The 26,508-nt window shown below is 40.0% G+C and overlaps 1 protein-coding gene across 2 annotated transcripts in view; it reads right to left on the bottom strand.

The window, feature by feature from the left end:
- GLIPR2 (GLI pathogenesis related 2) overlaps positions 1-26,508 on the bottom strand; it is a 77,779-nt gene that overhangs the window by 5,684 nt on the left and 45,587 nt on the right. For both annotated transcript variants that reach the window (XM_083377182.1, XM_083377183.1), the window contains 2 exons: positions 24,209-24,312; positions 19,282-19,359 (listed from right to left, as the gene is read on the bottom strand). In XM_083377182.1, the coding sequence (XP_083233308.1) occupies positions 19,282-19,359; positions 24,209-24,312 (182 nt within the window). The remainder of the gene's footprint in view (positions 1-19,281; positions 19,360-24,208; positions 24,313-26,508) is intronic.

Genomic DNA, 26,508 nt, shown 5'->3' with positions numbered 1-26,508 from the left:
CTTTCAGTAAATGTAGTGAGATCCTTAAATTATTATTCAATGGATTCAAAATAAGCTTTTTCTCCTTAGATTTAATCTCTTCCTCAAGATCTAAACGTTTTTGCATTTGCTTACGCCTGTAAGCATTGTTCATATAAATCAAAGCCCCTCTCATATAAGCTTTACTAGCATCCCAAACCATTTCCATCGATGTACCTTTATGCATATTTGTAACAAAAAATTCTTTCATATGTTCTCTACATTTCTGCAAGAACAAGTCATTTGTAAATAAATTCTCATTCAGCCTCCAGGATCTTCTACCACCATCTTCAGCAAAAAACTCCAACCAAACAGGACTATGATCAGACATTGTCCTAGGGAAAATCTTAATGTTCTTAACCGAAGAAAAAAGATCAGTAGTAATCAAAATAAAGTCAATCCTGGAGAAAGATTTATGTCTATCCAAAAAAAAGTAAAATCTCTGTCTCTCATATTCCTTTCCCACCATACATCTCTTAATTCCAGATCTTCCTTCAAATCAAAAAAAGCTTTAGGCAATTTCGAATTAAAAAAGTTTTTGGAGGATCCATTCTTGTCTTCAGATGGCACCAAAACTCCATTCCAATCCCCCATCATAATAACAGATTTATAATCCAATTCAATTAGTCTCTGATGTAAAAATTTGAAGAATTTTTGCTGTTGTTAATTTGGAGCATATAATCCAATAAGGAGAACTTTCTTTCCTTGTAGTATCAATTCAATACTAACATATCTCCCTTGTTTATCCGATTCAATCAATCTTGCCGAAAAGTCTTTTCTTAAATAAATGGCCACTCCAGCCTTCTTGTCCGGAGCAAAGGATGCATAATGTGTTTCCAATCGGGAATTAATCAGATACTTTTGGTCTTTTAATGCAATATGTGTCTCTTGTAAGCAAACAATGTCATTTTTATGTTGTTTCAGATAAAAATATACTTTCTTTCTTTTCTGTGGTGAATTTAAGCCATTAACATTCCATGTCAGGAACTTCACCATCTCTGGTGACCATGAGGCTTTGAAACATAGCCTGAAGATCAGCTGTTGCTCTCTTCGGACGTGCTCCTCCCACAGGCTCTGAGACGGCCACGTCTTGCGTAGTTGGACCAGATACAGGCTTCTGTTTTTGCTCTTTTTCCATACGCTTATATGAATCTCTTGTCATCATCTGTTCTTTTGGGTCTTCCTTTAATGCCAAACTCTGCTCCATAACCTCTGCCTGCCGCATCTCCTCGAGATGCAATGACATTGCCCCTTCACTCAGTTGTTTATCTTCTTGTCTTGCTTCTGTTCTTTTGATTCAAGGAGACGGTGGTGAGCCTGCTTTCAGGACCTTAGTGTAGAAATCTTTTGCTTTTAAAATTGTATCCAATCTGTATCTGGACCCTGTGTAGTTTACCACAATTCCATTGGGTATTTCCCATCTGAACTGGATTTGTCGCTTCTTAAGCTCATCGGACAGAAAGGCAAAATCTTTCCTTTTTCTAAGAATTTTTGGAGGTATCTCCTTTAAAAACATAATGTCTTGGCCTGCAATTTGAAATTTTTCCCGATAAAAGGCCTGGATAATAGAATTTCTGGTTAATCTCCTGGAAAAATAAATCACTACAACTCTAGGTAAATTTTTTTGCCTAGCAATCCAGGAGTTAACCCTAAATGTCTTATCCATTTCTTTAAGTAGTTCTTCAGGTTCACATTTCAAAACAGGAGCCACTGCTCGTGCTACTTCCCATTCCAAATCTTCTTTAGGATTCTCTTTAAGGCCTCTGATACGCAAAGCAAACTCCATATTCTTATATTCTGATATAGTAACTTCGTCCTCTGTTCTGTCAATCTTAGCCTCTGCTCTGTCAATCTTCTGTTCAGCATCAATGATTTTATTTTCCAAATTCTCCACATACTCCATAACTGAGTCCACACGAACATCCAGGCATTCTATATGTGCAGCCAAACCCTGGAGTGCAAGCATTATATCTTCCCTCATCTGGTTGTTTTGGTTAACAAATTCTTCCCTTGTTTCCTTTATTTCCTGCTGCAAAACTTGGGTTGACTGCATCACAACTTGCTGAATGTCTGTCAGTGTAAATGCAGGAGGTGGGGGGAGGGTGGTTGTACTGTAGATTTCATCGAAGTCTGCCCTACAGCTTGTGGTAAAGGTGAAGAAATAACATTCTTAGAAATTGGAGGCCCTCCCCCACGTCTCGCAGCCATCTCTTAAGTTTCTATTTCCTCTTTCACTGAGCAGAATCAAAGTTCAGAAAAAAGGGGGGGGGAAAAGAAGGGAAAGGAGAGAAAAAATAAAAGTTCTCCCAAAGTTCCTTAACCTTCAATAAGAAAAAGGGGACAAGCTTTCAAATAAACAAAATCCGGTACTGGGTAAAATCAGTTGCAAATTGTATCTCTTGCTATGTAGCAAAATATAACAGTTTTCCAACGCAGTCACTTCACACAGGAAAGAAACATTCCAGCACCATTTTTACTCCATTTCAAACTTAAAACTTGAAGAAGATAATGAATCTGAGTTAAAGTTAAAATTCAACTTGAAAATTCAGATCTTCCTGCTTTGCTCTGCCTGCTTCTCAAAGAACAAAATACTCACACTCCCATCTAAGCATCAGGTGCAGTTGTCGTGTCTGGTTCCACTCCTTTCGGAGCAAAAACGTCCTGAGAGCGGAGAAAGCCTGGGCTCCGAGGGGGCTCACCCTGTTATCCCCCAAACTACTTGGGAGGATCGCAGGGGAGCTCTACCTCTACCCAGGCAGGCTCGCCTCTCCCTCTTCTCCCAAGGGAGAAGCTCCAGCGCCATGGGACAGCTGATTTTCACTGCCTCCGAGCGCTTTGACGCTTCCCAGGATCGGGCGGCTTCAGAACGCTGCCATTCGGCGTGGCAGCACTACCAGAAGTCATTTCAGAATCATTTATTTATTTATTTTTATTTTAATTCCATTTATATCCCGCCCTTCTCCGAAGACTCAGGGCGGCTTACAAGCTTAGCAGTAGCCTTCATTCTATGTATATGCCTGCTTATTAGGGCTTTCATACACCCTCCAAGCGGCATTATTACAAAGTCAGCTTATTGCCCCCAACAATCTGGGTCCTCATTTTACCTACTTCGGAAGGATGGAAGGCTGAGTCAACCTTGAGCCTGGTGGGATGCGAACCTGCACTAATTGCAGGCAGCTGGTGTTACTTAAGGAGGCATTAGCCCACTGCTCCACCAAGGCTCATTGTTGATAAGCAGAATTGCTTTTCTTTTTAGACACTGAAGGAAACATTTATTTAACTGTATTGTTTGTATTACTTTATCACTGTGTTTGGGAATGCTGTTATTACTATTATATTTATTTTGATTCCGGGGGTGGGGTGGGAAATAAAGTTGAAATACTGAACTGAAACTCTACTATTTGTTCTCTTGTACCTAGCCTTGCTCTCAATTTTGTCCGCAAATTGGTATCAAGAAGCCTGCTCCTTTGTTATTAAATATAATTTTAATTAGAAGCAGTTTCCAGTAGATTTACTGGTAGATTAATAAATTTGTCAAATCCCCTTCTGAATCTCCATATAATGCCATGATGACCACCTTGTGATAGCTACTTTAAGGCATTTGTTATGCACTCTGGAAAAAAAGTTCCCCACCATTTCCCCCACCATTTAGTTTCATTCATTGTGTAAATATTTTAATACACATGATTTAATAAAATAATTAAATGGCTGGAGATTAAAACATATGCAGGAACTGGCTATAGCTAATCTAGAGAAAAGGAGGACTAAGGGTGACTGTCAACCTCCAGCTTGAGCATCCAAATAAAAGTCCAGGATTATTTTCATTTCTGAAAAGCTTACTATTTATTGAATACATGGCCTGGTAAAGATGAGGTAAAACTAACTCTATAGTCCCAAAGAATCAGACCATAGCACACAACAATGACTTTCACACCCCTGTCAGAACCCATTCCTATTTCATTTCTATCTATCCCCTCGAAGCCAAAAGCAAATATCACCCTTCCCTGGGTTCTGCCATACTACCAAGGGGGAAGGGGGTACATGCCCGCGGCTTATTGCCTCTGCTTCCTCCATCCACTACAATGTAAACTTTTGTTTTCATTTATTGCCTTTGATTCCTCTATCCACTACAATGTAACATCTTGCTCCCCTGTGCCTATATCTCTCTTCAAACCTATCTCCCTAAACTGTCAGCTAGAAGAAGGGAAAGAATAAACAATGCAAACTCCATACCTAGTTTGTTTCTACGATCCCAGAGGAAGGAGTGAAGAGCCATCAACCATCACTGTGGGATCTGGAGATGGGCCGATGTTATCTCCCCTTTTCCCACAACAGACGTAACACCTGGGGATTGGTCGTCCAACACTGGCTGGATGGACTATGGGGTGGGGTCTTGCTTGGGGATACCTTAACCTATCATTCTGTGTGGGAAATCTCAGATTCTGTCTAGTATGCCTGCTATCACCTACTCATTATAAAAGTTTCTGTTGGAAGAATTTGTTTCCAAGAGTTCTGCTTTCTTAAGATGTGGGGTTGAAATGAGTCCTGACATTAGACAGGATCTGCAGTAATAGTTAACCTGGAAGGAAGACCCTTACTGGGGGACTTTGCAAAATCTACAATGCTGGATGATGGCGCAGGGAAGAAAGATCCCACTGCAAAGGGGGAGCCCTCCCTCTGGCCGGGACTCTGCCAGCTGTCAGGATCTGAGATATCTTACTCCTCAGAAGAAGTGGAGGAAATGTGCAGCCACAAACCTCAGTGGTTGATGGGCATTGGAAAGAAAGATGAGTGGGAGAAGAGATCAAGAAAGGTGGCCCTGAGATGAGGCAGCCACCAACCTGGATGGAAGCAAGAAATGGAGAGATCCCTTCATCTTAGCAAAGAGGAAGATCACACACAGCACTCAAATGGATCCTAGAGAAAGCTATTGACCTGATGAAAAGAACCCTTGACTCTCTCAGGGATGAGAAACCTAAACCCCGTGGCTGCACCAATACCTTGGGCTGCAGCCAGAGAGACACTGAGGGGGAATCAGAAGCTGAAGTCCCAGGGACATCCACCGAGACTGTTGAGGCAGCAGCTATCGCTTCGGCAACCCCCACTCTCCGCCAGGCTGCAGCTGACAATGAGGATGTGAGGCAACACTGTCAGCGACAAAGATACTATCAGTCTGCCTAGACTGTCGAGACAGCAGCTACTACTTCGGCAGCCCCCACTCCCCACAGACTCACAGCTGCAGATCAGGATGGGAGAACACTGTTGGTGGTGAAGGGACTGATCCATCCAAAGATTCCCACCTCTAGAAGCAAAATGCAGGGGAGAGTCGCAACGCTTCGGGTCCTTCCTAACACAAGTCCTCAGCTGCATGGAAGAATACAGATGAGACATCCCCAGTGACAAAGCCCATATCTGTATCATGCAATCCACTCTGGATGGGGCGGCTGCAGAATGGATGGTGAACCTGCATGATTCTAATGCCTCAGAGCTCCATAACTTCAACCACTTCATGTCCTCACTGACAAAATAATTTGAGGACCCCCTGGCTGATCAGAAAGCCCATGAAAACATCAAAACAGTGAAGCAAGGCAGATGCCCAAAAAAATTCTGAGCCATCACCAGCAAGCTAAACTAGCCAGAAGATATCCTCCTTAGCCACTTCAAGGATGGCCTAAACTATGACCTGTAGAATGCTTGACTGTCCTAAGGGGGCCCATGCTGACTAGACGAATGGTACGTCCTGGTGGAGGAAGCAGAGATCGACCTACTGATGAGGGACCGCCGAGGGAAACTGTGGGGCCACTCACCTCCTGAATCGTTGTGTGAACCAGCAAAACCACCAGCCACAGCCAAGAAGTCAACAGGCTGTTTCAAATGAGGGAGAGAGGGGCATCACACTGAAAAGTGCCGCTCAAAAGCCCCTCAACACAACCCAGATCAATCAATGGCCAAGAAGTCAGGGAAGTCCCCAGCCAAGCCACGAGAACCTGCCATGAAGGCAACAGAGGCTGTAGAGTCCCCACCCTCTGTCAAGCATGTGCAGGGAACTCCAGCCTACACTACAGGGGTGGTGGATTCCTCAGACAACAACTCAGAGGGTGAATCCCTGGTAAGTGGATCCATCGTGTCCATCCTCAAGACAGTAACTATATTAGCCCCCTCCATGCCCGAAGCTGTCAAAGTGAAAGCCTTAATAGACTATGGCTGCACCCACTACCTCATTAGCCCAACACTAGTGGGGAACTTGGGCATCCCAGTTAGGAGGCTGAAAAAGCTTATCTCGTTCAGCCAGTTAGATGGTCCATAGCAGGGGGGATGCCAGTGACCCTAGCCATTTTACCAATCCACCTATCTCTGGGGAACCACCAAGAAGACATAACGTTTGTAGTAACTCCAGGCATGGAATGCCCAGTGATCCTGGGGTTGGAGTGGTTAAATAGGAGGATGGCAGAGCTCAATTTCCCAAAGGGGGATCATGCAAACATAACACCCCAAAGGGCCCCACCAATCCTAGGAGCAGAGAAAGCATCGGTGGGAGAAGAGAAGGGGTTACCAGAAATACCAGAAGAATACCAAGACGTTGCTGAAGTCTTCAGCGAGGAACAGGCAGATAAGAAGTGGAACCATCGGGTAGATTGGAGAACAGCAGAACTCAAATTCTCAAAAGGGGATCATGCGAACTCGACACCCCAAGGAGCTCTATCAAACCCAGGAGTGGAGAAAGCATCGATGGGAAAGGAAAAGGGGTTACCTGCAATACCGGAGGAATACCGAGACCATGCTGAAGTTTTCAGCAAGGATCGGGTGGATGAGCTCCCTCCTCACTGACCCACAGACTGTGCCACAGAAATCAAACCCGGGGCAAAACTCCTGAAGCCCAGATTGTACTCCATGAGCCCTAAAGAGAAGGAGGAGATGGAAAGATTCATAAGCAAAAACCTAGAAAGGGGATTTATTGAACCTGCCAAGCCCAAAGTAGCCACCCCTGTCCTCTTCATAGAGAAGGACGGCATTTGTGCTTGTGCATGGATTACCGCACCCTGAATACAATTGTTGTGATTCAGGGTCAGCCTGTGGGTTCGGCAGTTGGGTCGGATGACTCAGAGGAGGAAGAGGAGGGGGGTGTTGAAGAGCTTCCTGAGGGGGTTGGACAGCTTGATGAGAGCCCTCAGCCAGGCCCCTCTCACCTGGTCACGACGCAGACCCAGCTGTGTGAGCCTGACAGCGTGGATGAAGATGACCCACAGCTGGCCCTGTTCAAGGACGCCCGACGCAGGAGGCAGTCAATCAGGAGTAAACAGAGGAAGGCAATGGGGCTCCTCGGAAGGAGGCAGAGAGAAGCCACGCCCTGAACTGTATTTAAGGGGGAATGCGTGGGAGGGCTGGTTTGCTGAAGGCAACTGCTTGAAAAGCTCCTGTTTCTTGGTTCGTGTTTTGTTCTATTTGTTTTTGTAGCAATAAATTTGGCAGGCGTAATTCCAGCCTCTTGCCTTCTTGTAAAAGGGGTTGTCCCTGCCTTTTCTACAGGGCCGGTAGCAGGCTGGTACAGAACAACAATCAGTGAAAGTAACCTGTACCCCCTACCCCTCATGAAGGACATCACACCTATCAAAGCGAAGAATTTTTCTTAATCAGTTGGTTTTTTTCTTCGACGGTTTAAGGCTTAAAATGTTATTCCCCAAGTATACAAATGCCATTTTGTCAAAAAAAAAGGGGGGAGACGAAAAATAGGCTACCTGGGTTATCACATGTCCCCACAGGGCATTGAAATGGACCCTGAGAAGGTCAGGGCAGTGTCAGAATGGGCACCACCTCACACAAGGGAGCAATTGCAAAGTTTCTTGGGTTTCACAATCTTTTACCGCCAATTCATCCCTTTGTTCACCCAAATAGCTCTGCCTCTCACAAACCTGTTAAAAACAAAGGGGGAACCCTCAGTGAAACCCACCCAGCCACTGAAATGGACAATGGAATGTCAAGCAACATTTGAAAGGTTAAAGAGACTCTTTTCCACCGAATCCGTACTGAGGCACCCAGACACAGATAAACCTTTTGTAATACAGGAGGACGCAAGCAATGTGGCGGTGGGGGCTGTACTATTACAAGAAAACGATGAAGGGGCACTGCAACCATGCATGTACACATCCAGGAAACTCACTGAGATGGAACAATGCTGAGCTGTGTGGGAAAAGGAAGTGTATGCTGTGAGATGGTCATTACTTATGTGGCACCATTTCCTTGAAGGGAACAAAATCCCTTTTCAGGTCTGGATGGACCACAAAAATTTGGAAGCACTAAAAACACCCAGGAAACTCACTCCTAAGCAAGCCCGCTGGTCTCAACACTTTCACCGGTTCTGTTTCACACTTAAACACTTACCGGGGAAAAAGAATTTCCTGGTGGATGCACTGTCTCACATGCCCCAATATAACAGCACACGGGCCACTGACTCTAAACCACTTATTACTGAACAACAACTGGCAGTGCCAGTAACCACCAGGGCCCAAGCTAAAATGAAGCCATAGCTGGATAGCCAAACTGGAATGGAATTCCAAAAGTTTTTGGAAACAGATGAATGGTTCCAGAAAAATAGACATGTTATATATACCTGCTACCCAGAGGAACAATTTCATGCAGTTGTGCCATGATACAAAATCAGCAGGACTTTTTAGGTTTATAAAAACTTTACATTTAACTAAAAAGCAATTTTGGTGGCCATCCATGAAAAAGGATATAGAAAGCTACATGGCCAGCTGCCAAACATGCACAACGGCTAAGAGGCTGCAGGGAAAGTTGCCCTGAGTGTTACAACCTTCAGGCACCTGGAAAGAAATAGCCATGGATTTTATAGTAGAATTACCAGAAAGCAACAGGAACACTGTCATCTGGGGAGTTGCAGATTTGTTTTCCAAACAGGTGCACTTTACCCCTTGCCAAAAGATTCCCACCACAAAAACCTTAGCGACACTATTTGTCCAGCATATTTACAGACTGCATGGGCACCCCAATGCATCATATCTGATAGGTGAGTACAATTTACATCAAAATTTTGGAAAGAATTTTTATCCCTCTTAGGAACCACTCAGGGACTGTCATCTAGTCATCATCCTCAGGGAAATGGCCAATCGGAATGCTCAAACTCAGTAATTGAGCAATACTTAAGAATGCTTTATTAATTTCCAGCAAACAGATTGGATGGACCTGCTCCCTTTTGCAGAAGTTGCTTACAATAACGCAGTCCACTCCAGCACAGGCTACACTCTTTTTCAAATAGCCACCAGTCAAGGTTTCAACCCTATGCCAGAACTAATCCCAAATGAACTAGAAATCCCATCGCTGAAAGAATGGATTGCACAATTGCAAAACATCTGGTCAATTGTTAGGAAAGCTTTAGACAAAGCTAGGCAAGCATACAAAGCACAAGAAGACAAAAAGAGAGTCGAACCCAAACCATTCAGTATAGGAGAAATGGTATATTTATCTACAAAATACGTAAAATCACTACAGCCCTGTCAAAAAAACCTGGACCAAAATATATAGGATTTTTTTCCAATTAAAAGAATCATAAACCCAGTAACAGTAGAATTAGAACCACCCAAAAATCTTAGGCAAATACACCCAATTTTTCACTGCAGTTTGCTGAAAAGGGAACAACAGTCAATCTTATGGCCAAACCCCACTCCCCCAACTCCAATCAAGTTTGAAGGAGAACAGTACTTCAAGGTAAAAGAAATCCTAGATTCTAGAAGGTATCATGGAGCAATTCAATGTCTAGTAGCTTGGAAACACCTTCCCTCCTCAGAAAACAATTGGGTCCATAAACGTCACATCAGAGCACTGAAGCTGCTAAAGAAGTTTCATACAGAATATCCCAACAAACTAGGCTAACATCTATATTTTTGTTTCCTCTACAGGTGGATCTCTCCTATTTTTATGGGTGGCAGGATGTCAGAATCCATTTATATTTCATTTCTAACTATCTCCTCTGTGAAAAAAAAACAAATCTCATCTTCCCCTGGATTCTGCCATTCCTAAGAGGGAGAGGGAAAAGGCATGAGGCTTTATTTCTTTCACTTCCTCCATTAAATGTAAGCTTTTGTTTTTTCCACCTGTCTGCTATCCATTACAATGTAACCAATTGCTTTTTATACTAGGCATTCTCTCTGAACTTACCGGGCAACTAGAAAAGGGGGTGGGGGGAAGAATTACAACCCTCCAGAATCTGGTTTGTTTCTCCGAAGGAAGTGTGAGGAGCTGTGAAAATGATCCTGCTGCAAACAGATTGTTATCTTTCTTTTCCCATGATGGACTTACCACCTGGAGATTGGCTGATCTGGAACTGATCGAATGAACTATGGGGGGGAGTTTGCTTGGGGGCATTTTAAAACTATAGAGATGTAAGGGAATGCCTCAGATCCTGACTATTATGCCTGCTATCTCTTATTTCTTAGTAAAAAATCCTGCTTGGAAAACCCTGTCTCCAAGAGTGCTACTTTCTTAAGAAGTGGGTTGAGGTGGGTCCTGGCAATAAATCTAAGTGCTATGGCTAGAGCTATTTTATTATTTATTATGATTTATTTATTTTATGAGCATCAGAAAGCAACCAAAACTGTTGATCTTGTGTTCTGCATCTGTCTTTACACAAAAGGAAAAAAAATCAGACTTCCGGTGGCTGCGCGGCGCCGAAGACAGCCTTCCCTGGCTGCCCGCGGCTCAGCTGTTTGTTTTTTCGCCCGAAACAGCGCCGATCAGCTGTTCGGGCGAAATTGAAGCCCCCTCCTCGGGAGAAGAGGAGGGGGTGAGGCCCCAGGTAGGGGTAGAGTTCTCCGAGGCCGCCTGAGCTTGGAGCTTGGGCGGCTGAAGGATTGAACTCCCCCGAAGCCTGGGTTGCTCCCAGCTGGCCGTCGTCTCTGCTCCGAACTTCTTGGAGCAGAGCCAGGCGTCTGCGAACCATCCCTGCCTGAAGAAAGGACTATGATTTAAAGGAGCAGGCAGAGCGGTACAAGAGGAAAAGGTGAAGAGGATTATTTTACTATACTCTCGAACTTGTTGGACTTTTTAAACTTTAATTGAAAGTGCGTCATAATTGAGGATTAAAAGATGGCAGCTAAACCTCCCTCTAAAACTCTTCGGAGTGGAGGATCCTCGCCGGTGCAACAATCATCACTACAGGCGTTGCACCCTCCTGAAGTGCTGACATCGAAGGATTTGCGAGATGCTCTGGATAAACATGCCCAGGTACTTTTGGAATCAATTAATCAATCAATTGCTGATAAATTTGCACAGATGGAGGAGAAATTGGAGAAATTCGAGGAAAGAATGGAAGAGAGGATGGAACAGAAGTACAGCGTGATGAGGGTAGACATTTTGACTTCAGTGCATAAAGTGGCGGAATGTGTGGAAGATTTAGATGAAAAAATGGATGATTTGGCTCAAAGGAATGCTATATTAGAAGTAAAAGTACGGGAGAATGAAAATGTAAGAGGCAAACTGGAAAGGGAGTTAAGCCTTGCCCAATATTACCAGATGCAGTTTGCTGTCAGAATCAGAGGTTTAAAAGAGAATGTTAAAGAAGATTTAAAGCAGCTGATCTCTGAGGCTCTCGAAGGGGTATTGAATCAGCCAGCATCTGAAATAAGAGCAGCTATGGATAAAGTGTTTCGGGTGAATTCATGGATTGCTAGACAGAGAAAGTTGCCAAGAGATGTGGTGGTTTACTTTGCAAAAAGAGAAATTAGAGATCAAGTTATACAAGCTGCCTATGATGCTAAGGTTGTGATTGCTGAACAAGAAGTTTTGGTTTTAAAAGAAATTCCTCCAAGGATTTTAAGGGGAAGAAAGGACTATACATTTCTTGTGCAAGAGCTTAAGCAAAGAGATATAAGGTTCAGATGGGAGATTCCAGATGGGCTGATGGTGATGTATGAAGGTAAAAGGTACAGGCTGATTACTGTGAAACAAGCGCGTGATTTCTACAATAATGTCTTAAAAGCAACCCCATTAACGCTTCTGGAAGCTGGAAAGGGATCTGGAGAAGAAGAACAACAAGAGGAGGAAACAGAGGAAAATGGTGCTGGAGGAGATCAAGCTACAACTTCTTTGGATGATCCTAGAGAGCAAAGAGTGACGCGTGCTGCTTTAAAACGAGCAAAGAAAATAAAAGAACAAGATCAGCAAAAGTCTTCAGATTCTTCACAACGCATTCATAGCCAAGCTGTGGGAGGAGCACGGCCTAAGGAAGCTAGTCCTATCAAAGCTGTGGTCCAAGAGCTTTTCGAGGATATACATGGCAACTAAATTTTTAACCTGGAATGTTAATGGACTAAACTCACCGCAGAAGAGGAAGAAAGTTTTTCAATATTTAAAACAATTTAAGATAGATGTTATATGCCTGCAAGAAACGCATATTAGAGTTTTGGATCAAAAGTACTTATTGAACTCGAGGCTGGGTACGCAATTTGTTGCTTCTGCAGAGAATAAGAAAAATGGAGTGGTTGTTTATGTTAAAAGTGCCTTAACAGCGGATTTAATTGAAGCAGATAAGCATGGAAGATATGTTATGATCGAGCTGTTGTTAGAAGGTAAAAAGACGCTTTTAGTTGGATTATATGCACCAAATCAACAACAAGCTGACTTTTTTACTTTACTTCATACAAAGCTTACCCAGTTGGATTATAAATCTTTTATTTTTATGGGGGACTGGAATGGAGTTATGGATGTACAGTTGGATAAGGCTGGAGCCTTCAAGCGCATTCCAAGTCACGCTAGACTGCCTAAATCTTTTTTTGAAATGAAGGATGACCTGGAATTGCGAGATATTTGGCGTGAGAGACATCTGCAGGAGAAGGATTATACTTTTTATTCTGATAGACACCAATCTTTTTCGAGGATTGATTTTATTTTGTTGACTAATGATTTTCTTTTGAAAACTAAAAAGGTGAAGATCTGCGCAAGAATTATCTCTGATCACAGTCCAGTGTGGTTGGAGATTGATAAGGAAAAAGGAGATAGGCGCTCATGGCGCGTAAATGAGAATCTGTTTAGAAATCAGAGAAATGTGGAAGAATGCAAACAGCGGATGAAGGATTTTTTTGAGATTAATATGAATAAGGGTACCTCTATGGATATGGTTTGGGATGCTAGCAAGGCCTATATGAGAGGGGTGTTGATATATATGAATAATAGACATAGACGTGCAGTGGAAACTAGAAGGAAAGAATTGGAGAATGAAATAAAGGAAAAAGAACAGGCTTTGATTTTGAACCCAGAGGATGTGAAGATCAAGGAGGCTATTAGACTGTTAAGAGGACAATTTGATAAGTTAATGGCTGATCAAGTGGCGACCAATCTGCGGTTTGCTAGGCATAATATTTTTTGCAACGCTAATAAACCAGGCAGATGGTTAGCTTATAGATTGAGGAAAAAACAAAGGGCATCTAATATAGATAAGATTGAGTATAAAGGAAGGGTTGTGTATCAACAGAATCTTATTAAGGATGCCTTTGTGGATTTTTACTCGAAATTATATATTAAAGAGGACATTAATGCAAAAGATATTGATACGTATTTGGAGAATGCTAGCATCCCGGTTCTTACGCAAGTACAAAAAGAGGGGATTAATCAACTGATTACAGAAGAAGAAATTTTTACAGCTATTAAGGAACTGAAGGTGGATAAAGCACCAGGCACGGATGGCTTGACTGCGGCCTATTATAAAAACTTACAATTAGAGATGATAAAACCGTTAAAGGAACTGTTCCAGACAATCCAGAGGGGGGGAAAGGTGCCACCGTCTTGGAGAACAGCTTTTATCTCTTTGATTCCGAAGGAAGACCAGGATGCTACTTTAGTTAAAAATTACAGACCGATATCGCTTTTAAATACAGATTATAAGATATTTGCTAAGGTTTTGGCTAACAGACTGATGAGGGTTCTGCAACAGGTGATTCATGGGGACCAAACGGGGTTTATTAGTGGAAGACAAATGAAAAATAATGTGAGACATATAGTTGATCTGTTAGAGTTTTTGGAAAGGTACAACCAGATCTCTGCTGCACTAATCTTTTTAGATGCTGAAAAGGCTTTTGATCAATTGAACTGGCAATTCTTGTTGAAAGTTTTAGACAAAATGGATTTTGGGGAAAATTTTTTACAACCGATTAGGGCATTATACCAAAAACAAACTGCCCGAATCATAGTTAACAATAGTTTGACAACAGCATGTAATATTGAAAAGGGCACAAGGCAAGGGTGTCCGCTATCGCCCTTGTTATTTGTGTTAACATTAGAGATATTATTGGTTAAGATTCGGAATTCGGAAAAAATTAAGGGGATACAAGTTGGAGATCAGGATTATAGATTGAGAGCATTTGCAGATGATCTGGTTGTTACAGTGACCCAGCCAGAGAACTCTGTTGTGGACCTGATGGAGATAATAACACAATATGGGAAGGTTTCTGGATTTAAAGTAAATATACAGAAAACAAAAATTTTGGCTAGAAATATGACAGTTTCGCAGAAGGCTCTCCTAGAAGGATTAACTGGATTTGAGATTGTTAAAAGGGTTAAATATTTGGGGGTGATTTTGTCGCCCTCTAATACAAAGCTATATAAAAATAATTATGAAAAATTATGGGGGAAAATTCAAAAAGAAATGGAGAGTTGGGAAAAATTGCAATTGTCTTTGTTGGGACGGATTGCAGCAGTGAAAATGAATGTCCTGCCCAAATTTTTATTCTTATTTCAAATGATACCGATTCTTAAGAAAGATTCTAACTTGGAGGAATGGCAGCGTGGTATTAATAAATTTGTGTGGGCAGGGAAAAAGCCACGAGTTAAACTTAAGATTATGCAGGATACTCGTGAGAGAGGTGGCCTTAAAATGCCTAATTTTAAATTATATTATGAAGCTGCTGCACTAGTAGGAATAAGTGATTGGATTAATTTGACACAACCGAGGTTATTAAATCTTGAGGGCCATGATTTGTTGTTTGGCTGGCATGCATATCTGTTGTATGATAAGAAGGTAGATACTGTGTTTAGGATGCATATTTTAAGACAGGCACTGCTGAGAGTCTGGAAGAAGTATAGACATAAGTTAAGCAGCAAGATACCATTGTGGGCAATCCCAAAACACGCAATAGAAAATATACATGCTGGTTTCAAACACGATGAGACTACTTATAAGGAAATTTTAAGTTTGGAAAGGAATGTTTGGTGCTTGAAATCATATAGCTTCTTGCGAGAAGAGAAGGTTGTTCAGACTTGGTTTCAATATATTCAGTTACGGGCCAGGTGGAAAGAAGACCAGAAAAATGGATTTGCAATGACTGATGAAAATTTGATAAAGCAAATTAGAAATCAGGGACCAGCACATATTAAACGGATATATCTTGCATTGATAGAGATCGATTCAGAAACAGAGCTTGTTAAGGATTGTATGATAAAATGGGCCCAAAACATTCAGGAAGTTATTACAATGGACACGTGGGAAAAGATCTGGGTGAGGAATGTAAAATTCACTCAAGCTCAAAATCTAAGAGAGAACTTTTATAAAATGTTTTATAGATGGCATCTAGATCCTAAAAAGCTTGCAAGTATGTATCCGAATTATCAGCCTAAATGTTGGAGGTGTGGTGATGAAGATGCAACATATTTTCACATATGGTGGACATGTAAGAAGGTTAAGGCTTTTTGGATAAAAGTCTGGTGGAATATGCAGAAGATTTTTAAACAGAGGATAAAGTTTTGTCCGCAACTTTTTTTGTTGGGAATAATTGCAGACGCTACAGTTGTGGACACCAAGCTGATGTTGAACTTAATTACGGCGGCAAGACTTTTGGTAGGCCAATATTGGAAGAAAGAGGAACTGCCGACCATAGAAGAGTGGACTTTAAAGGTTTCCGACCTGGCAGAGATGGCGAAGATTTCGGCCTATTTGAAAGATCATTCGCAAGAACGTTATATTATGGAATGGAGAAAATGGATTGAGTTTATCCAGAACAAGTATAGGGTTAAGAAGTTTTATGTAGCATTCGAATAAGTCTTCTTTCGTGTTTTTTTTCTTTTTTTTTCTATTTTAGTCTTCTATATATATTTAATAATGCTAAGTTTTGTTTGATCCTATATAAGTTAGAGAGTGATGGATTTTAGAATTTATAGTTGTTAGTATATGGTTGTTTATGATTGCTTTTTTATATATATATACCTTGTATTTAGCTCTGGGAAGTCGGGGGGGGAGGGGGGTTGGGGGGAGGTAGGGGGGGAGGAGGGAGGGGGGAGGGGGGAGGAAGGGGGGAGGTAGGGAGGGGAGGAGGGAGGGGGAAGGGGGTTTTTTAAAGGAAAACTGTACTTTAAAACTTTTCAATAAAAAAAAAGGAAAAAAAATCAATTTATCAAAATCAGTACCTAAATAACAGTTTAGGAATATTGATTAAAACAGGCCAGAAAATGATAAGAGAACATCTATCCACTCTAGACATGTTCAAATAGAGGACCATGGATTATAGCCAAAGTTCTGAAGGAATGGCAGACGTGATTTCTGAACCATATCTCTTTCAAAGATCCTGGAGCACCAGGGAACTATCAGAGGACTGGAAAGGGGGTGATGTAAGTCCCCACCTTCAAAAGGGGGGGGAGTGAATTCAGGAAACTGCAAACCCATCATCCTGACATCAATACCTAGGAAGATTCTGGAAAAGATAATCAAGCAATGAAAACCTAGTGGCAAACCAAATCATAACCAAAAGCCAACATGGATTTGTCAAAAACAGATCATGCCAGACAAATTTTATTGCATTCTTTAACAAAGTGACAAAAACAGTGGACCAGAGAAAAGCTGTGGATATTATTTACTTGGACTTCAGTAAGGCATTTGATAAAATAGACCACAACCTATTATTTATAAGATAGAAAAATGTGGGTTAGATAGCATCATCACCAGATAGATTCATAACTGGTGTCAACTCTTCAATGAACCTGAATGAAGTCATTAGGCTTATTTTTGGTTGCCACCCGAATGGGAGGGGAGGTGGGATTTTTCTGCTAGCTTAAATAATTATCTGTCCCATGGGAACCTAGGTTATTTGTGCTAAACTGGGAGGCTGAGCTTTCTGTTAGAAAGCCCAACAAACTAGTTTTTTAAGAAAGTTGATTGCATAGTAATGGGGTGGGAAGTTTAACTTTGTATACTTTAATTTTTTGGAGGGAACTTTAGTCTTGGTTTCACTTTTGACAGTGCCAATACTTTGTAGCCAATAAACATGTTCTTAAAGGAAACATCAAGCCTCAGAGTTCTGTTTTAATTGGTCTCATCTATTGGAACCATGACAACTGGCTGATTAACCACACTCAATGTGTAGTCCTTAATAGAACTGCATCTACATGGAGGGACATATGCAATGGGGATCCCCAAGACTTTATCTAATGCCCAGTCCTCTTCAATATCTTAATCAATGACTTAGACAAAGGGATAGATGTGGAACTCATCAACTCATCAGATTTGCGGATAACACTAAGCTGGCAGGAATAGCCAACTCTCCAGAAGATACAGAAGTTACAGAAGAATCTTGACAGACTTGAACATTGGGCCCTATTAACAAAATGAAATTCAATGGTGAAAAAAGTAAGGTTCTACATTTAGGCAAGAAAAAACAAAGTATAGGTGGTACCTGACTCAATAGTAACTGTGGGAGAGAACTTGAAGTCTTAGTAGACAATCACTTAAATATGAGCCAGCAGTACTGCAGTTACCAAAAAAATTAGCTGTTTTAATTTTGGGGAGGTAGTAGAAGAGGTGTTTGGGGGTGGGTTGCCTTCCTCTTTTCTCTTTCTTTCTCTTTCTTCCTTTTCTTTCTTTCTTTCTTTCTTTCTTTCTTTCTTTCTTTCTTTCTTTCTTTCTTTCTTTCTTTCCTTTCCTTTCCTTTCCTTTTCTTCTTTCTTTTTTGTATTTAAGTAAGAAATGCAGGGACTTATCCAGGCTGACATAAGTGAATAGAAGAAAAAATATATAGATATACTACTCTCTCTCTCTCTCTCTCTGTGTGTGTGTGTGTGTGTGTGTGTGTATTTATATACTGTAGTTTGCATATTTTAAATATAATATTTGTATATTATATTAAGAGCCAGGGTGTCACAGTGGTTAGATTGCAATATTGCAGGCTAATTCTGCTGACTGCCAGCTGCCAGCAGTTTGACAGTTTGATTTTTACCAGCTCAAGGTTGACTCAGCTTTCCATTTTTCCAAGATTGGTAAAATGAGGATCCAGATTGTTGGGGGCAATATGTTGATTCTGTAAACCACTTACATAGGGCTGTAAAGCATTGTGAAGTGGTATATAAATCTAAATGCTATTGATATTGCTATATATTTTGTAAATAAGGCAAATTAATTAAGTCCAATACACAAATAAACATAAAACTATTAATAAAATTTCTAAGTAATCCATTTCTTTTCTGAGAACCTAAACTATACCTATATTTGAAATCAATGATGCTTTGAATTAAAATATTAGAGAAATATTTAAAATGTTATCATCCTCCATACACTCCTATGACTTAAAAATGTTTCTGTCAATATTTTAACATGGTATTCTTGTATTTCTGTCAGCATGAGCTTTTACAATCTGAGCGGAAACCAAATGTTTCTCTTTTTTTCTTTCTTTTTTTTAATACTTTATTAAATTTATTATTTAAAACATTGGACACGGTACAAACGGACTGACATACCTTCTTGTCTACAATATTCATACAGTATATATATATATACACATAAAATACACTTAAGATACAAATCAATTAAATATAATACAATACTTAGAACAATCAACCAATCTATAAGTTCAAATAGAGACCTTCCTTTTGTTCCCGCCAAAGATAAAATTTATTCCAAATTTTGTAGTAACCTGATTGGTCTTTATTTTTAATTTCCAAAGTTAATTTATCCATTTCGACGCATTCCCAAATTTTCCTTATTACCTCGTTTTCTACTGGGATTTCACTCCTTTTCCAATTCTGGGCAAATGACATTCTTGCTGCTGTAATAATGTGAATCATTAGATACAACTCGTCTTTAGGGTATTTCTCTTTTGTTATGCCCAATAGAAAAAATTCTGGACTGAACTCAACTTCTTGTCTTAATATTTCTTTTAACCATGCCCAAATCATTTGCCAAAATCTTTGTGACTTGCTACAGGACCACCACGTATGAAAGTATGTACCTAAATGTTTCTTTCTGTGCCATGTTACAGTGCCCAGTATACCTACCGGTTCCAGACGAAAAACCAGGGCTCTGGAAATTATAATTCTTGATTTCACTATACCATCTGTCAGCTACTTCACTTCCTGCAAGAGAAAGAAAACTGCACAATGGAATTGGAATGAAGTGAACCTCTTCTCTTCTCTTCTCTTCTCTTCTCTTCTCTTCTCTTCTCTTCTCTTCTCTTCTCTTGACAGTTAGAGATTATCCAATTCTTTTTATTAATTCCAGATTGATTAAGATATTGACCATTAGCCACGATAGTCTGATTTCTTAAGAAAATATTGAAATAGGTTAAAGGAAATTGTAAGCACATACTATTGAAAGAATTTTTTAAAGGCCTGGGTAGCTATAAAATAGCTTTTGTTTATGTATATACAGTCTGTAATTATTAAAATATTTGCCTGTTATTTTCTAAAAAAATTCATTTATTTAACATCAACATGCATATAAGAGCAAGATAAAGGAAGAATGTTGATGTTAAAGTACTAACCTATATTGAGAGTATTTAAACATAGATATAAGTACCCCATAATCATAAGAAGTGCGTGAGACTGGGGACAATTTTGTGCACACTGCCATATCAGAATGGGACACTGTGGCCAGCTCGCCTCTGCCAACTCACCATTACCAAGTTGCCACAAGACAATTCCACATGGACAACTCACCAGGGGAAAAAACTTGTTGTGGTTGGTCGGTCAGAAGAAGAGCCAGGTGGGCAAGGGGGAGGAGCAGGAAGGCAGAATGCATGAGGTGCAGCAGGCGAGCGGGTGGACAGGGTGCAGTGAGAAGATGGATTGCCTGGGCGGCTGGAGAAAGAGCCAAGTGGGCGACTGAATGGTGAGCAGAGTGGGTAGAGCACGCAGGGTGCAGTGAGAGGATGGATCACACCACCAGCTGCAGTAGCAGCAATAGCAGCCAGAGACACAAAGTGCAGAACGTGTCCCGCCATGCAGAAGCACCAGCCAATTGGTGCTCGGTGCAGGTTGCCATTGGATTACTGAAAATGAATCTGAGGCATAGGAAGCTCAGTGTTATTCTTTTTTTCTCTCTTGGGGGATATATGCATATTATCTGAAAGAAATAAGTTCCAATGGCTGGCTGAGTTGACTGAATTGAATTGTAGAAATCCTAGCTGCTGTGCTGGACTCTGGGCAGAAGAGAATGAGGATGGCAGGGGCAGCCAGGGTGGGCAGTAGATGGTACCAGCTGCACAAGGAAGTTAAGCTGCCCTGGCATCATCATGGTCACATAAGATGCATTGGACAGGGAAAGGGGTGTTCCAGATGCTATCTGTCATGGCCCATGCCAACTTGTGCCAAACACTTAGCAGCTGCTGGTGGCATGGTCCATCCTCTTGCCGCACCCACAAGCTCTGCCCACCTACTCACTTGCCAGCCACATCCCACACACTCTGCCCACCTTCTCACTCATCAATCTACCTGGTTATTCCTACAGCCACCCAAGGTTAGTTTTCCCACCAGTAAGTTTGGCAGTGTGGAATTGTCCTGTGTCAACTCAGAGAAGGCATAGTTGGCAAGTTGGCAGAGGTGAGTTGGCGGGGATGAGCTGACTAGGCAGACTAAGTAGAAATATTATCTAACCTCAAGTTATCCTACAAGCTTCATAATCAAATGAGGACTTGATTTGGATCTCACTACCTTAGTCTAATAATTTCACTACTTTTCTACTATAACTGATCTACCAAAAATATCCAGTAATAAGAAATTTAGGCACAGTACTAATAGATAATGTAGAGACAAGACAACTATTCAAGAATAATTCATTCCCGTTACTTGTGGCAACAGAGAATGTATGAAAGAACCAAGAATGCAAGTGCTTGATGTATTGCAAATTTTGGTAGCAAAATTTGTTTCCACCAAGGCATTTTAATATATTCTGTGATTTACTTTATTTCCTTTTTCCAAATATGCTAATATTTATATTTTACATATTACTTTTTAAAGCACACATTTGGAGATAAGATATTTAAATGTTGGAGATATATTTAAGCATAATTTTTTTTAAAAAATCTGCAAACTGATATATAAATAAGTCATGTTTATTGATCTACATAAGCAATCAGAAAGATTTATTTGCTCAGTAAAGGAGTGGTATGATATATCAGAATAAGGAATAGAATGGAGAGGATGTCAATAGGCTAGGTTTGAAGGAAATTCAAATTATTATACATTTTGTTCACATGGGTAGGAAAGAGACTAAAATTAGGGGAACCTTTACATATTTTAAAAAGTGCTAAATCCAAATTTCAAGAGGAATTAATGTTTTTTAAAAACAAGTTTTATTAGTTTTCCAATTTAACATCAAAATATTTAGAAAGCATCATGGTGACTGGGTAATCAAAGGTTCAATAACAGAGTTTTTAATACCTATCTCAGGTTACATTATCAGAACATCCTTCTCTCTTTCCCTTAATATTTAATATAACTTGCTTAAACTAGAAAATTTCTAGCACTAACATGCTCAGTTAAAACAATTATCAGTCTATTTTTAGTTATACATATCCATATCCTGTTTTTAAATTTTACCTAATTTTTAATTTTGATTATAGTATTCAAGTTTAGCTCTAACATCCATAATAGCATCCATAAACCAAATTTCCCTTATTTCACTACACAAAAATTATAACATTTTCTATTTCTCATCCTAATACATCACCTTACTAATATAATAACCTAGATTTGTCAATCTATTTTTACTTATGCATATCCATGTTCTATTCTGAATTCTAATTCTTAATTTTTAATTATAGTATTCAAATTTAACCTTCAACATCCATAATAGCATCCATAGCCCAAATTTCCATTGTTTCACTACCCAAATTATATATCTAAAATAAGCCTAGTAAATAGATAAACATATTCTAGTTTTATCTCATATTTTCTATTTCATAACCTTACTAAAAGAATAGCCTTTAGTAGCTCTCTAACAGTTCATTTTTAAAAAACCTAACTCTACCTTTCTTTTTCTGCTAACCAGGTTTCCAGACCAAAAATTTAGGTTGTCAAATAGGTCTCCCTTCATTCCAGCACATATTGCTTGAATCAAGGAAGACCATCTAGCGATCAATTATCCAGAAAAGCTAAACCATTTATAATCATTAAGTTGTTGCGCTGATGGTTCAAATCTCTGTATTTGCTCTAAAATCTTTATCTTCTCTTCAGTCTGGTCTCTTCCTTCCTCTGGTATCTTCTGATTTAAGTAGAAGGTCTTATCCAATTTTGTAATTATTGCTTGGTTGTCCAGGTTTTCAATAAGCTGTCTTTGTTGATCTTTAGCATCCTATATTTTGGTGTTACTTTCTTCTGCTTCATGTACTTTTCGAGTTGTAAGTTCTTTAGCTGGAGTCAAAATTTGGATGTTAAGTTTTTCAATATCTTGTTGTTCCTTAGAGTCCTCTGTCTTAGTGGTGGTTCCTTCCAGTTTTGTTGTTTTCTGGGTTATAAGTTCTTTAGTTGGGGTCTGGGTTTCAATTTGTGGTTTCAAGCTAGCACCTTTATTTTTCAGTCTGGAATTAATTATCTTCAAGAATTTTTTCAAGTATAAGCTTATAGTTAATCGAAGTTTGTAGCTGGTTTCCCTCCATTTCTGGAGCAGTTATAGATAGTCTTTTAGTGGAGGCTAATTTTTAAACAAGAGTCAGTAAATATTCACCTCCACAGTTTTTAGAAGCCAAATTCATCTCCCAACTGTTTCAAGTTTTTTTTTATCTTTAGCTAATGCCAAGGACAGATCTGAATTATAAATACCGGTAGATTTATTTGCCAGGTATATTTGCTTGCTGTATCAGGTTTAACCACAAGATGTCCCCAGTGTTATTTAAAATCCTTTTCAGAAAGAATAGGCTTTTATCAAATTTAAGTTCTTCGTCTTTTTTTTTCCTTTTTTGTCAAATGCATAAAATAGCCAGATCCCATGAAGATAGGAGCTTTTTAGGTCACCAAATGTAAGAGGGATGTAAGTCCAATTAGTTAATTATACTTTTTCAAGGTGCTTTTTTCCCCAGTGTATTCAAACACTGCCATTTAAGAGGGTGGGAGGAAAAAAAATCCCTTCCCTCTATTCTCACAGGGGGAAGCAATTTCAGAGGGCTTTTAACAGGCAAAGAAAAGAAAGTTGGGACAGGGAGAAGGCAGTTCTCACTCAGTTCCTCCACTGTGCTTTCAAGTGCTAGGTTGTTAGTTTGGCTTCAGCTGGAAATGGCATTAATGATGGGCCATGGGAGTGGCCGATCCTTTCTTCCTTGGTCTGAAGAGCTGCTCCAAATTGAAGGGGAGGGCTGCCACCCTCCCACAATCGATCGGAGAATCCTCTTCCCCACTCGTCGCCCCTCCAAGGCAACTTTCAACCCCCTTTCAGGGATCACCTGGCAAAAGAAAGCCAGATGGTGGGAGAAGCAATTTCCCATGTGTCTGCCAGTGCCGAGATCCAGAACCAGAAGGCAAGAGGAATTAATGTTGAAGCACCCTTTAAAATATTCCCATATCATTCTCCATAATGCAGAGTTCTCCTTTTCCAAAAAAATTAAAAAAGGATCTTTCCCCCATGACATACTTCACTTCACTCCATTAGCTACAGTCCATAAAACTCAAATGTTTCTTGATTTGGTCTGCTTATATTTCAGCTATCAAGTTCTATCAGAGTAATGTGAATGTGCATAAATGAATCTTGGCACAGAGCTGCCTCTTCTGGAACATGTGGGATAATTCATGTAGAAGCTTATATTTAGAATTCTAAATAGGATACAATATCTATGAAAGATTAACAGGCTGTTGAGCAGACATTTTAAATGCATTTATTAATTAGGGTTCTGTTTCTATGTGCTACAGATTACACTATATAGCAGGATTTGGTTTTTTACACTAAAAGGTTTAATACATGCTTTTCTTATATAGGAACAAAAATTTATTTTACCTGATTGATTGTATGAAGCCCATGCTAGATTTTCTCCACATTTTCCACTGCTAGATTCAGGACTGTGTTTGAGGATTCTTGTGCTAGCAAGTGCTTCTGAATACCTTGTTTAACAAATAAGCAAATATTTGCTAAATATAGAGTGCACTTGGTCTAAAGGGTTTAGCCAGAAGTACATATGATTTAATTTGAGAAGAAATTTTACACTTGTGAGAAAAAGCCATCTATCCCCCTTTCCCCATTTTATTGTGCAACCTCTGCTACCCTGTGGAGCATGATTGTCTGTTGGTTTATGGACAAGTGGATTGCTCTTTAATATGACTGTCTGACTGGGCCTACAGAATCCCAGCCCTAGCATGGTGCTTCTTGTATTTAATAAGATTGAACTTCTTGCATTTAAGGTTCCTCCTCAGTATTGAATTTCTGTGACAGACTCCATCTGGAACATCTTCAAATTTGAACCACATTCTAATTTGTACTTCTTGCTGTATTTAGTTCTTGGCACAAAGTTTGATTTGGGCAAGGAATACTGAATTCTATTGGTACAATTATTATTTCCTTTGAAATAGGTGTCTGTTTATTTCAATGCTCTTGCTCCTGGATTTGCAACAATTGTAACTGCTATTCAATTCTCCAATCTGAAGAAGCCAATAGCTGTTAATGTAAGTTAGGTTTAGTGTTACTTGAGCCCACAAATTAATTTGTTCTTCTGTTGGCAGAAGTTGTTTGGAATGGATTTGCACAAGTATGTTTTAGCAATTGCACTTAGACTTTACAGCACTCTCTGGGCCAGGGGTAGGCAACCTCAGCTCTTTTATGGCTCATGGACTTCAACTCCCAGAATTCCTGAGCCAGCTATGCTGACTCAGGAATTCTGGGAGTTGAAGTCCATGAGTCCTAAAAGAGCCAAGGTTGCCTACCCCTGCTCTGGGCAGTTTACAAAATCAGCAAATTGTCCCCAACAATTTGGGTCCCATTTTACCAACCTCAGAAGGATGGAAGACTGAGTCAACCTTGAGCCCCATCAGGAACAAGCTCCAAGCTGTGGGCAGAGTCTGTCTACATTTTAACACCACTGTGCCAATGGGGCTTCTGTTTTATGACCATCACTCAATTTGGAAGCTCTACCAATAGTTATTCATGCTTTAATTACCCTATTTAGCATTGTATATTATATAGGGCTATCCTTGAATGTATTAAAACCTTCAGAGAAATGCACTGAAGATAATCTGAAGTCTATGGTTGTTTTTTTAAAAAAATCAACATCAGAACCCAACTATGCCATCTATGAATAGTGTAAAGCAGCACATACATGAATCAAAAGATTAAGTCTTTTCAATCTGCCAGAGTATCTGAAGAAGAACCATGAACCTGAATTATTTGCAGAAGGCAAACAATCAGGCTGTAGGAAAGCAGAAATAGCATGTGTTGTATCTCTCTCTTCCTTCAAAAACAGATTTATTTTTCTACAATGCATAATGTGGATTAGACAATGGGTCTACTTAGTAGTAGTATTCATCCTCATTGCTGAGTTGCAATTCAGACTTAATCCATTAGAGTTCAACGTGCTGCTTCTATATATTAGGTGCTACTATGTACCACTTTCATCAGGTTGGTTATTTCCTCCCTACCCCCAGATAACAAAGAGACATTGCTGCCTTAATGTAATCAGCAGAGCTTCTTTTTCAATATCTGGAGCACTTACATATCCCTCAAGGGGCAATATTGGGATTATGCAATCAGATTATGCAATCAGATCTGCTTCTTGCCATTTTCAGAGTTAACAAGTCCTTTTGCAAGAACAGGTGGACTACTGTGAGGCTGATGTGCAACACAAACAGATCACTCAGTCCTAAGCAAGGAGTAGTGATGGTGATGCGTAAGATAGCCTCTTTTGAAATTACATGCATTCTTTTCATCTGTGGGCTAGATGGATACTTCAACTGGCTTCTATATAACGTAATGCCTATAAAGGGTCAAATCAGGAAAATGTTCAACCCTCGGAGGAAGGGGACAATGCCAGCTTTTCTTTTAAAAGGCAGTGGTGTACCCACTCATGAAGGGGCTTTCCCTAGATTCAATCAAATATTAGACATTATCCAAAGTTTGCCTTTTAAAAAAACGTTGTCATGGAGAAGTACAGAGATGATCTGGGAAAAATATGTGGTAATAATAATAATAATAATAATAATAATAATAATAATAATAATAATAACAACAACAACAACAACAACAACAACAACAACAACAACAACAACAATAATATAAAAACCAGTTTGGTTAAAAGCACCAAGCTAGAA

The sequence above is a fragment of the Vipera ursinii genome (genome assembly GCF_947247035.1).
Source record: "Vipera ursinii genome assembly, chromosome: Z".
Taxonomy (NCBI): domain Eukaryota; kingdom Metazoa; phylum Chordata; class Lepidosauria; order Squamata; family Viperidae; genus Vipera; species Vipera ursinii.
This window is presented reverse-complemented; position numbering and strand designations above follow the sequence as displayed.